At 41.7% G+C, this 14,109-nt stretch overlaps 1 protein-coding gene across 1 annotated transcript in view; it reads right to left on the bottom strand.

Moving 5' to 3' along the window:
- Positions 1-882: 882 nt before the first annotated feature.
- Positions 883-14,109, bottom strand: part of LANCL2 (LanC like glutathione S-transferase 2) — a 57,839-nt gene continuing 44,612 nt past the window's right edge. Inside the window, exons 7-9 of the mRNA XM_050937743.1 lie at positions 13,090-13,266; positions 7,013-7,085; positions 883-2,641 (exon numbers count right to left, since the gene is read on the bottom strand). Coding sequence (XP_050793700.1) covers positions 2,526-2,641; positions 7,013-7,085; positions 13,090-13,266 — 366 coding nt within the window. The 3' untranslated portion in view covers positions 883-2,525. The remainder of the gene's footprint in view (positions 2,642-7,012; positions 7,086-13,089; positions 13,267-14,109) is intronic.

A 14,109-nucleotide genomic window follows, 5' to 3' on the forward strand; every position in this document is an offset into this window, starting at 1 on the left:
CGCCACCCTCTTCGGAGGATGACGTTTGCTCCACTGTCACAATGGGCCCTACTGGTCACTGTTCTGACATTTGCACAGGATGGAAAGCCAGTGTTTAATTGTGAAGACAGTCCTAGGATCTTATTGTGGGGTGCACAGATCATTCGTATTTATGTCAGCATATGTCTGGAAGGCCTGTTGAGTCTCGACAAGATCACAGTCACACCACACTGATATTAAAGGTGAACTAAATTATTGTTACCGGGAAAGGCGGAGGTTGGGGAGAGGCTGGAGGAAAGAGGAAAAAAAAATAATGACATATCTGCAGCCCCTTCTCTTTTGAAGGATTTTAATGCTCTCTATAAACTAGGGGCCCGATTTTTTCCTCAGTGCTATGAGTTACCCCTGGGCTCACAAGGCCAGAACTGGGCTACGTGTCAGCCCTACGGTGGGCTGCACAAATTGCATAGCAACGCTGCATGATAGCTTAGGGAAAGAAGTAGAGAATAAGCCTTGTATCCAAATGAAACCACAAGGGTGTGGGGAGGTACTGTTTAAAGCAGGCAAACTGGGGTTATGCAAGTTGGGATTTGGTTGATACACTTTAACTGCAGAAATCTTAATACAACATAAAGGAACCTTCACTTCCAATACGGCCCTTTTCGCAGATGACGGCACTAACATAATAAACATTTTAAAACACTAGAGTGTAGAACATCAGGTTTAGTTCTATTCCTCGGGAATCCTGATGCAATACCACTTCCTTCTGACCGAAACAGAAAAATATTATTAGGTAACAGGTTCTCAACAGCACATGCAGTGGGGCTATGCTGACTTACACCTGCTGAAGAGCTGGTCCTATAAGACTGTTTGTCCTTTTATTGAAACTACTGGAGAGGGAGGTTGCTCAACACAAATCTGCATTTTATTTTATTTTTTGCATAACAAGTTTCAACCGCAGGTCACTGTGATAGTTTAAGTTTTGTTTATTAATGCTTTTGTACCTCCCCAACTGGCTAACATTTACAGGTCCTATCATACCGGATGGGCTATTAGGCTCATTGAAATTGAGAACAAAGAGGAAATGAGTTGCTCTCCTCTCATTTCAGAAGTGGTGCGCCTTCTAGAAGTGTCTAGAATTACCAATAACTAGACACTTCTATTCTTCCAGTCCTGGTCTCCCTACGTTTACTTATATGTTGTAAACTATATGCCGTACAGATTCCTTCAGAGGATGTGCTTGTTATAACCAAAGAGCACTACCAGGAAAAGTGTAACTGCTGTCACAGTTTCACACTTTGCTATTGCATGAAACTCTGAGAAACGCTGGTATGAGTAACACACTCGTGGCATCTACTGATATGTGTTTAATGAACTAAGAAATACTTTGCTTTTGTTACTCCTGTAGGAAGGGAACTCCCAGCAGCTCTGTACGGCAGGAAGACCAATAGTCTCAAAAATTATTAATGATTTTGAATGCCTCAATTTTCAGGGCCCAACTGAAGAAATCTTGAAGGGGCTTCTCTTTCTGAAAGTGCTGAGCCCCTATGTCTGACAAATCAGGTCCCTTTAAGCCTTCTCAAAAACTGAGCCACCAAAAAAATCACTTCTTAAAATTCAGGCCAGTTTCTTTAAATGTAATTTCTAGAGCAATGGTGGGCAACCTGCAGCCCATCAGGTTAATCTGATTGCAGGCCACGATATATATTGCAGATGTTGACCATCCGCAGGCACGGCCTCCCACAGCTCCCAGTGGCCGCAGTTCACCGTTCTTGGTCAATGGGAGCTGTGGGAAGTGGCAGGGACGTGCTGGCTGCTGCTTCCCGCAGCTCCGATTGGCTGGGAATGGCGAACCACAGCCACTGTGAGATCCAGGGGCCCATGCTTGTGGACAGTCAATGTCAACAAAATGTCCTGCGGCCCACAATCAGATTACCCTGATGAGCCACAGGTTGCCCACCCCTGTTCTAGAGGATGGGGAGAAAAATGTTTCTTATAAAGAAACAGAGAAGTACAGCACAGAAAAGCTTAATGTTTTGTTTGAAAATTATCAGCTCATTTAAGATATGACTATGTATTAACCTGGTCACTACACTACACTACACTACACTGGCCTCTCTCATTTGTCAGGTCAAGGGGAACCTTATCCACAGTCACACTGCAGAAATAGCAATCCTGCTGCTGTTACTCATGCACAAAAGGGACAAGAGTGGGATTCACACAAGAAAACAGCTTTTGGCTTACAACAAAAGACTCACATCTACGGACAACACCAAGAAACATGCAAACACTTGAAAGACCTGAAGAGAACAACTGCAAAAAAGACTTCAAAACTTAATCTCTCTTTTCCCACCACCGAAGGCATCATTTAAATAAAACCTGGGCATGGCTTCCGATTCATGCTTTAATGACTTGTGGTCCTTTGGAGAAAGAGGTGTGAAGAGGGATTTCCTTGTCCTTTGTTTAGGCTTTAAAGTTGGTTCAGTTTCAGAGGCACTAGACATTCCTGTCACTCTTGACATTGAGTTTCCATTGCAACAGATCTCTTAGCTGTCCTGTTCCACTTTGTTTTCTCTCCTTTGAGGTCCAAGTTCAAATGCTGGAAACTGGGAAGTCTCTGGTACCAATATGTCCGATAGGAAATGAATAGCTCCCGCCATGCCTGAAACATACAAACTGATTTCTTATTACAATAGCTTAAGAATTTAAAAATAAACTATCAGTCAGAATTTAAACCAGATATCAGAACCCATTTTAAAACCTCCATCCAGCAATCTGCTCTGAGCAGGGGGGCTCCTTATGTTCACATGGAGCCCCAAAGCCACTGGGATTTTGCAAGGGTGCAAGTTTTCACCTGTATGGATCCAACTGCAGGACTGAGGTCTTAAATTGTGCACGCTATGGGGCACTCTGGATCTGCAAAGAGTCTGGCACATTTTTGACACTACCTCAACCTATATCAATAATCAAAGAGCCTATTATCCTAATTTTGATTGTGTCTATGATATCGCACCTCACATGCTTCATGGTGCTATTATATGACTTTATCACAATGATGTATTTTATGCAAGATGGGTCGTGTGAGGTGTCATTGGAAAAGTTAGGATTTGCTGAATATGATTATCCTATTTGTATGCATGTATCATTTTTGTATCTGAAGTTATAAATACTGACTATGTATACGTGCTTCAAATGTAGTTACACCTGGATAATGCCCACTAAATAAAATGCTTTCAGTCCAGATAGCTGGTTGGGAGGCCTATTCACTAGGATGACCAGATGTCCCGATTTTATAGGGATAGTCCTGATTTTTGGGTCTTCTTTTTTTATAGGCTCCTATTACCCCTCCCCCCGGCCCATTTTTTCACATTTGCTGTCTGGTCACCCTACTATTCAGGGCAATGAGGCATTAGGGAAAACAATAGGCATTAGAAGAAACTTCTCTCTCACCTGGTAAAAACACTTCCTGAGAACACTCCAGACAGCCTGTAAGTAATGGCTGCTATGACTCTGCAAGAACATGTGACCAGGCCACATGATTCTGGACTCCACCTTGGGATGTCAGTATTTCTCCACAAACTGGTCTGGGAACCAAGTTTTAAAACAAAGAGTTCCCGCCATATGCAAAAGCTATATATGGCAGGGAGTGACATCATCTGTGGTTTTTCCCTCCCTACACCAGACGACTCCTGGAAACACCCAAGGAAAAAGACTGAACTCAGGGAAGTGCTGGACCCAGGCTAAAGGGATTTCTAGCCTGTGTATGAAGACCTGAGAAACCCAAGCTGTAAAGCTAATGTAGCTTGTGCCTTAAGAATCTACAAGTCTGCCTGTACCATCAGTTAAGGTGAGAATCTGCTATTCAGATCCAATCTATCTAGTATATTAAGCTTAAATTGCATTTCTGTTTATTTGCTAGGTAATCTGCTTTGATCGGTTTGCTATCACTTACAATCTGTCTTTTGTAGTTAAAAAATTTATTTGCTGTTTTAATCTAAACAGTGAGTTTGGAGTGAAGTGTGCGGGAATCTTAACTCAGAGGGACTGCTGCATATTCCTCTCCACATTGTGTGTGTGTGGGGGTGGGGGGAAACACTATGAGCTTATGTTGTACGGTTCCCTGTGCAGCGTGAGATAGTATCATTTTGGGTTTATGCTCCAGAGGCGGTATGTGCCTGGGGAGCTGAGAGTTACCTTGGCTGCAGCCTTTCTACTGCTGGTACATGCAGTGGCTAGTCAGAGAGCCTGCATGCAACTGCAGTTGGGTGTGTCCCTACCTATGTGTATGCTGGTGGAAGTGTAAGACCGGGAGTGTGTCTGCAGTTTGTCACAGCAGCACAGTGTGACAGGGAGCTCAGGCTGGCAGGTCAGAGGGCTCAGCAGTATCCCAATTCCAGGTGGCACCCCAGGGGTAACCTCTCACAGTGTCTCCAGAGGAGCAACTTTGAATTGGGGGGGGGGGGAAGTCACCATTCTTTTCTGAACCCTGGTTTATCATAATAAATGTCACCAATTCCATGCCACTGGATAAACAAGGTATTAATATATTTATTGTTACCAGGAAGATAGTGCCCAGAGGCCCTAATCAACCTCAAGGCCCAGTTGTGCAAGGTCTCATACAAATACATGGTATTAATGCAAGTAAAATTTGGATTCCATGAATGATGAAAGAATCTTAGCATTTTAGAGCTACTACTGCTATTCTATGAAGACATCGGTAACGTTTTCTAAATGGAGTTCTGCCATTATTGATGTATAGCATGTAATCTTGTTAATGTTGCAGTTTAATCACTTCTTAAAAACAAACAATTTTTAAATGACCATCTTAAAAACAAAACTAAAAATTCTCACTTCAAACCCATTGTATTTGGATTTTTAAAAACTTGAAACTATTTCTTTAACCTTTTCCAGAAATGAATTATATGGGAGAGGCTGCTGCAGAGTTCTAACAAGGAAGGACCTCAAAGAATGTAAGAGATAAGTCACTCAAAGTGTGCTACAATGGATCAGAAAACCTATGGCTGTCAGAGGAGTTTATACATATGGAGTACATGCTTATTTATTGGCATAGTATCACCCTGTATCATCTTCACTTACTGTACAGTAGTTCTTTATTGAAGTATCTCCTAATGTGGAAGTCACTCTATTATTTAAACTGAATGCCCAACGTGAAACAATATGGGCATGTATTAGACAATTTTTAAAAAAAAACACTCCCAAAAATTCTATAGCTTCCCCTCCGCCCCCCCAAGAAAGAATCTGTCAGCATCTCCATGCAGGGTTCCAACATCTAACACTAACAACCAAGTTACAGGCCCTGATTCATGACAGCACTTAAGTATGTGCTTAACTTTAAGTAATGGAACTTTAGCACATGCTTAAAGACGTGCTTAAACGTTCCCCTGAATAGCAAAGTTTTCCTGATTCATAGTCTTGGATGCTCAATAAAAATTAATACATTAAAAAATCTTCTCGTCCTCCTAGGCCCAAGTATTACCCTACAACGTGCAAATGCAGCTTCTAGTGACTTTAGCAGAAAGAGAGAGAGCACACACGAGAGAAAGTGTGTGCGCACAAGAGAGGGGCAATTTGACTCAGACTTGAAAAAAATTTGGACAGAGACGGGAAAAAAAAAAAAAAAGAAAAAAAGAAAGAAAACTTGGCAAAGTTCCTCCAAATTGTAACTTCCATTTTTTGTAGCTGCGGGTCACATTAATCCCTAGACAGCCCTGAGTGGCTTTCTTTCTGCATCATGTTCTCAGTAAGTTTCTAAGCCTTTATTCTACAAGGGTGACTTTGCTTCCACTACATATAAAGATACAGGCCCGATTGCTGCAGAAAGCAGCAGTTAATTCAGGGCACCATATCAGAAATATGAACACTATAATCATACTCTTTACCCCAACTGCATTTGGAAGAGGTGCACATAACAGCTGCTGACACAAAAAAGTCCTTAGCTTGCATTGCTATTCTAAAAAACACCCCTATAAAATCCTCTGTAATTCCTCACACTTGTGATAGGCGGTACATTAGGTTCACTTTCAAAGAACAGCAAAGCTATTTTAAAGCCTTTCAAGGGCGAAGATCATTGTTCTGTTTTGAGTTTACAAAAGATAAGGATTTACAAGAGAGCATTAGAAAAAATATAATCTCTACTTTTCTACTTGTTCATTGTAGAACAGTGGTTCTCAGACTAGGGCTGCCGCCTGTTCAGGGAAAGCCCCTGGCGGGCCAGGCCAGTTTGTTTATCTGCTGCGTCCACAGGTTCAGTCAATCGCGGCTTCCGCTGGTCGTGGTTCGCCGCTCCAGGCCAATGGGGGCTGCAGGAGGGTGGCCAGCACATCCTTCAGCCCGCGCCGCTTCCCAGAGCCCCACTGGCCTGGAGCGGTGAACCACTAGTAGGAGCCACAATTGGCTGAACCTACAGACATGGCAGCTAAACAAACTGGCCAGACCCATGAGGGGCCTTCCCTGAACAAGTGGTGGCCCTAGTTTGAGAACCACTGTTGTAGAATATTTAAGTGACACAGGAAGGCCTTTAATCAAAACATAGCATTTCTTTTCTTTAGCTGTGTGGATGAATTTGGTTAATATTGGTGCTCAAGAAAGGACTAATAGACCTACGTCTGGTCCTAGGCAGACCTAACAGACAAATTTTCTTACAGGCGTTTGTCAAAGAAACAAAATACTAATCTGCACTGCTGTTGCAATTCCAGTCTGATGCTCACTCAGTAATTATGATTTATAGGGTAGTTCTGTGATGCACAACAACTATCCAACTGCCCAGATTCATGCTTGCTTATGACCCAAGAAGATTCCAAACACAGGAGAGATTATTGAATAAATCAGTGCCTTGCCCCCATCATATACCCAGTGGCACCAGTTTTATATTGAAAATTTGCAGAATGCAGCTTTTAAAAGGTTTTCCCCAATAAAGGAAAACATAACAGCTTTTCTGACTTCCAGTCATGTGCCTTACCACAAGATTGTCCTTCTTCCTATTACAACCCAGCCTGCAGCAACAATACTTTACCTTCAAACAGAGAGTAGGGTCGGTCAGGAATACGACATCCATGTGCGCCATACTCTAAACACCACTCTGCAAACTGTGGGAGAGAGGGAAAAAGAAGAAGGAAAACAGAGTGGCTTAAATGTGTACGTATACAGATGCAAGCTTGGACAGCAGCACATAAAGACGCCTTTTAATATATAGAAAATACAATGAGGCTCAAACAGAGAAACAAACTGGAATCATTATCCAAGATTAAATTGTCCTGCCTCAACTAGGCTAAGACTTCAATTAGTTTTCAGGAAACTGGAAATGCAGATTAACTGAAATCCACTACATGGCGACACAGTTTAATTAGCGGGGCAGATTTTACTTATACTTTTCACTTAACATTTTTTTGGGGGAGGAAGGGGGAGAAGAAAGAATGGAAAGAAGAGGAAATAAAAATGCTGCAAGAATATATTTGTATGTCAATTTGAAGGGCAAGCAGAGAATGCACCATAATAGCAACAATTTCTCCCTCTCTCTGCTAATGTATCCTTGCGGTCATGAGTAATGCCCATTAATCACATTTCTGTGTCCTTACATTGCTCGCACTTCAATTTAGAATATTTAATATTCAACAGCCATTACGTTACTTACCTTATTTTGTCCACCCTGAGCATTATGGTAAATCGTTATAAATACAGTTGGATCATTAAGATTGTCAATCTTTTGTTTTCAAGAACTTTTCCATTTTCTGCCTCAACTGTGCAGAAGGCGCCATTGAAAACTGTATCCCATATGCCTGATTAACCATAGTTGGTATACTTTGTATAGGGAATGCTACAAGTACTGGGCTAACATTAATTACTTGCAAACTGCATTTGGAAAGACTTTAACAGCAATGACAGTTGAAAAGCTCTTTTATGGGCCTCTCAGAAGCAACATATGTGGATCCCACCTACTCCCCTGGTCTCTCCATGTGCTTTGCTTTTCTAACATGTTTCAACTCCGAGTCCTCTATTACTGGAACAGTCCTGCAAAGCACCTATTTAAACAAATTTCCCCTGTAATTTGAACAGGCTTATAGAGAATAGCTTTTCCTTCTCAGCAGAGGTCACCATTGCTCCATTTGTACTAGAGTCAAGCTAATATTTTTTTTTGTCATTTGGTTCTGCTGCACTCAACGACAACAGTCACGAGACCGGACCAAGAATCAATTAATCAGAAGCAAAAGGAAAGTCTCACCCCCCCCTCGTTCCTCCCACATACTCCTGAAAAATAACTCCTTCATTTAGTGAGAGGAGGGTGATGCTTTTAGAAAAGAGACAAAGTATTAGTACTCATCTCAAATAATTGTTAGGCTCAATTCTGCCCTCACTTATGCAGGTGTAACTCCCACTAAAGTCTACAAATTACTCCCTCTGTAATGGAGAGCAGAACTAGACTTTTGTCTGCAAAAAGTGTTTCTAAGCTTAACGACTTCTCATGGCATCCATTAAAGGTAAAAAGAACATAAGTACCTGTGGCACCTTAGAGACTAACAAATTTATTTTAGCGTGAGCTACAGCTCACTTCTTCAGATGCACAGAATGGAACACACAGACAGGAGATATTTATACATATAGAGAACATGAAAAGATGGAAGTATGCATACCACCAGGAAGAGTCTAATCAATTGAGATGAGCTATAGTCAGCAGGGGGAAAAAAAAAAAAAACTTTTGAAGTGATAATTGAGATGACCCATAGAAGGTGTGAGGAGAACTTAACATAGGGAAATAGATTCAATTAGTGTAATGACCCAGCCATTCCCAGTCTCTGTTAAGGCCTGAGTTAATTGTGTCTAATTTGCATATTAATTCGAGTTCAGCAGTCTCTCTTTGGAGTCTTCTCTCTGAAGAAGTGAGCTGTAGTTCACGAAAGCTCATGCCGAAATAAATTTGTTAGTCTCTAAGGTGCCACAAGTACTCCTGTTCTTTTTGCGGATACAAACTAACACAGCTGCTACTCTGAAACCTGTCATTAAAGGTAAAGTATCATTATTATTCTGGGAATGGAAGCAGAGGTTAAGTGACTTGCTGAAAGCCTCTGAGGGGAATCAGTATCAGAGTTGGATTATAAGTCAAAAAGTTCCTAGCTCCAAGTCAGGGGGCTGAGGAAGAAGAGAGCAGGAAGAGAGAAAGCCAGGCAGGCATGTTCATCAAGAAAGCAACTTAAGGTGCCATCTAGTTTCCACCCAAATTGACTTTCTGACTTCAAAAATTCTTTTGTGTTAAAAATGCTTTTACTCTCACTGAGATTCTGTTTCAGGCTGCTAATTAGGTGACTGAAGGGGTGAAAGCATCATCTACCTCTGACCACTACTTAGTCTTCCCATTTTATATTGTTACAGTTTTATTCAGCAGAAAAAAAATTTCAACAATCCCAGATACACAAGGCCCAGAAGATCAGAGGTACCTATAGCCACTGGCAGACAAGTTTATTCAACTAATGGGACAATCTGTTGCAAGCCCAACAAAAAACACATTAAATAACTGTGTTATTTGAAAAAAGTCAGAAGACTGAAGCATTCAGGCAAGTGACCTCTCTCTGACTCAATAACTCCCAACCCTTGATCTCTTCCAAGTCCCTCTTAATGGTGCATGAAATAGCCAACAAGCAGCTGCGCCGTTATCAAAGATTCTTGTGTGGATTCTCTATCTTCAGCCTCGTGCTTTCAGTGTGATCAGATACTGTGGTGATAGGAGCCATACACCTATCGATCTAGATAATTGTAAGTACCCAGTATGACTAGACATCTTGTTGCATACTGCTGCATACAGGAGAGATTTTACAAACTGCTCTAACACTTTTGAAAGTCTCTCCCTTAAATGCATCAAAGAATCCTGCGGCACTTATAGACTAACGGACGTATTGGAGCATGAGCTTTCGTGGGTGAATACCCACTTCGTCGGATGCATGTAGTGAAAATTTCCAGGGGCAGGTATATATAAATGCAAGCAAGAAGCAGGCTAGAGATAACGAGGTTAGTTCAATCAGGGAGGAGGAGGCCCTCTTCTAGCAGTTGAGGTGTGAAAACCAAGAGAGGAGAAACTGCTTTTGTAGTTGGCAAGCCATTCATAGTCTTTGTTTAATCCTGAGCTGATGGTGTCAAATTTGCAGATGAACCGAAGCTCAGCAGTTTCTCTTTGAAGTCTGGTCCTGAAGTTTTTTTGCTGCAGGATGGCTACCTTTAAATCTGCTAGTGTGTGTCCAGGGAGATTGAAGTGTTCTCCTACAGGATTTTGTATATTGCCATTCCTAATATCTGATTTGTGTCCATTTATCCTTTTCCGTAGGGACTGTCGAGTTTGGACGATGTACATAGCAGAAGGGCATTGCTGGCATATATTACATTGGTGGACATGCAGGTGAATGAACCGGTGATGGTGTGGCTGATCTGGTTAGGTCATGTGATGGTGTCACTGGTGTAGATATGTGGGCAGAGTTGGCCCATCGAGGTTTGTTGCATGGATTGGTTCCTGAGTTAGAGTTACTATGGTGCTGTGTGTAGTTACTGGTGAGAATATGATTCAGGTTGGCAGGCTATCTGTGGGCGTGGACAGGCCTGCCACCCAAGGCCTGTGAAAGTGAGGAATCATTGTCCAGGATGGGTTGTAGATCCCTGATGATGCGTTGGAGGGGTCCCTTAAATGTTAAAGGCATTAAAAATTGTTAAAAATGCTAAATGCTTCAGAACCTTGGAGACTCCAGGACGCAAGGTGGCTGTAATATATTACCAGACATTACACCTCCCACAAAGGGCATATGACAAAACTTAACCTGATTAGAAAAGGAGGAGAGTGGTCCAGGGGTAAGGGCATGAGCCTGGGAGTGGAAGAACTTGGATTTGACATCTTATATGGCCTTGGGCAAGTCATAATCTCCCTGTGCCTCAGTTCCCCATCTGTAACATGGGATTAATAGCACTTCCCTAACTCACGGGGGTGTTGTGAGGATAAGGATAAATTAGAATTCAAAACAGTTCAGAAAAGGGCAACAAAAATGATTAAGGGTATTGAACAATTTGCATATGAGGAGAGATTACAAAGACTGGGACTGTTCATCCTAAATCTAAAAAATCATGAAGGTGAAGAGCAGTGGTTCTCAACCAGGGCTACATGTACCCCTGGGGGTACTCGGAGGTCTTCCCAGGGGTACAGCAATTCATCTAGATATTTTCCTAGTTTTAAAATAGGCTACATAAAAAGTACTAGCAAAGTCAGTACAAACTAACATTTCATACAGACAGTGACTTGTTTATACTGCTCTATATCCTATACACTGAAATGCAAGTACAATATTTATATTCCAATTGATTTATTTTATAATTATATGGTAAAAATGTGAAAGTATGCAATGTTGCAGTAACAGTGTGCTGCGACACTTTTGTGTTTTTATGTCTGATTTTGTAAACAAGTAGATTTTAAGTGAGGTGAAGCTTGGGGGTATGTAAGACAAATCAGACTCCTGAAAGAGGTACAGTAGTAGTAGTAGTCTGGAAAGGCTGAGGGCCACTGGTGTACAGAAAGTGAATAAGGAAGTGTTATTTACCCCTTTACATAAAACAAGAACCAGGGATCAACCAATGAAATCAACATAAGGAAGTTCCTTGCACAATGCACAATCAACCTGTGGAGCTCGTTGCCAGGGGATGTTGTGAAGGCCAAAACTATAACTGGGCTCAAAAAAGAATTGGATAAGTTCGAGGAGGATAGGGTCCACCAATGCTATTAGCCTAGATGGTCAGGGATGCAACCCCAGGTTCTGAGTGTCCCTAAGCCAGTGACTGCCAGAAATTGGGACTGGATGACAGGGGAATGGATTGCTCGTTAATTGCCCTGTTCTGTTCATTCCCTCTGAAGCATCAGGCTCTGGCCACTACTGGAAATCAGGATACTGGGCTAGATGGACCATTGATCTGACCCAATATGGCTGTTCTTATGTTCTTAAAAACACTGAAGGATGCAGGAGGTCAGACTAGATGATCATAATGGTCCCTTCTGACCTTAAAGTCTATGATTTTATGATTGTGAGGCACTCAGACATTATGGTGATGGAGGCTATATAAAGTACCCAAGATAGATTGTGTTAGATGTGGTCAAGACAGATTGACCTACAGACATTACACATGCTATATAACTGCAAGTGATTTATACAATTGTTTAGATCTACATCTCTAATGCCACTCTCCTTCAAATCATGCTGCTTCCCTGGACGAATCCAGAGCTGGAAGACAGGAAGTCCTGAGGTCTGATACCAGCTAAGCCTCTGGCTTTCTGGGCACTCCAGTAAATATCAGAGGATACAGGCAAACAGAAGGTCAACAGTTTTAAAAAACTTTCAACTGTTCCACAGTGAAATTATCGGAAACCACACACAGCCTCTGTACAGATGGCCATTGCTGATTTGAAGACAGTTGGGAGACTATTTTTCAAATTTCCTGTTGAAGTATTTTAAATAGTCTCAGACTATACAGAAAGGTCTACGATTGTCTAATTAACTTCAGGGAGTTACGGCTCATAACACCCTGGTAAGATAAGAAAACAGAAGCACAGAGCTCAGATGACTTTCCCAAGATCACAAAGGAAGCAATATGTCAGAGCAAGGATTAGCTCTCAAAGCAGTACTCAGACCATGGGGTTCTCGAGCCTAGCAAAAAGTAATCAACTCATTTTATATACATTAAAATCTAATCCATGTGATTCAGAGTTCTAGAACCCCAAGGTAACAACTAGTGTGAAAACCAATAAACCAAAGTATAATCATTACAGACCACTGAACAGTACATGCTAGATCTGATGTATCCCATAGCGAATATCACAAAGGAATACAAATAGCATATTTTTAATATCACAATAGAACATTGGTTAGCTACATTTAGAGCAGGTCACTCCTTTTCAGGTCACTCCTATTTCTGATTCTAAACACTCTCTACATTTTGAGAATTAAAAGTTACAGGTAGCACAGAAATATTATTCCTTTTTATTATATGAGGGTATGTGATGTTTGCAATTATCACACAGAAATTAATACATGACTGTCGCCAGCAGAAAAGAAGCAATGCAGTAAATCCCACCTTGCAGGCCCGGTAGAGATACTTTTTGTCCTCAGTTAGGTGATAGAGAGATAAGAAAGAGTAGCCATTGCCAGCAGTCCCATGGCAGATTCCATATCCTTTCCTCAGCAAACCTCTCTGCCAGATGACATCACTGCAGTCCATGGCATCCTTCAAATATTTATCCTCTTTAAAGATCTATGGAGAAAAACATGCAAATTCAACCAACCTACCCAGCAACAGAGAAAGGGAGTGGAGAATGGGGCAAGTTTCATCTGTTCTCTAGCTATTTATAATCCATCCATCATGGCAATAATTTTGCTCTCTCTTACCAGACTGCCTCCCCTCCTGTGCAGGATAAAAGAAAATTAAGAAGACTTTATGAATCTGAAAGCATGATCAAAAGAAAAATGCAAGATCATGGAATAACAAGGTTGGAAGGGACCTCAGGAGGTCATCTAGTCCAACTCCCTGCTCAAAGCAGGACCAATCCCCAGATTTTTACCCCAGATTCCTAAATGGCCCCCTCAAAGATTGAACTCACAACCTTGGTCTTTGCAGGCTAATGCTCTAAACCACTGAGCTATCCCTCCCCCAAAATTGTGTGTGTGTGACTTCAGCTCTTTAGTGATTTCAGCTGTTAATAGGGGGCCCCCACTGCTGGTGCACTCGGAACCACTTGCCCAAAGTAGGATTAATGCTTAGACCTGGGAATCAGTGATTTCAGCTCTGCAGCACGTAACAAGACGCCTAAGCTCTGTTATTACACAATGGAGAGAGAAGGGGTCAAAGTAGTGTTTACAGCCCTCAGAAGGCACCCACACTACCAGGTACACATACCTGTTCCCCATCACTCTCTCGGTATCAGTATCTTCAATTCTAGATTTTCTCTATAGTCCACATTTATCATCTATCTCAAGAGTTCTCACTCTCCTTTTTTCACTACTCCTCCAAGTTGTGACTGTGTTTGATTTAAAGTTGAATCTAATTAGAATAACCCTTTGTATTTCACGTAACAGATGGGGGCACAAGCGGTTTCAG

Source organism: Gopherus flavomarginatus, chromosome 2 (genome assembly GCF_025201925.1).
Source record: "Gopherus flavomarginatus isolate rGopFla2 chromosome 2, rGopFla2.mat.asm, whole genome shotgun sequence".
In the NCBI taxonomy this organism is placed as follows: Eukaryota; Metazoa; Chordata; order Testudines; family Testudinidae; genus Gopherus; species Gopherus flavomarginatus.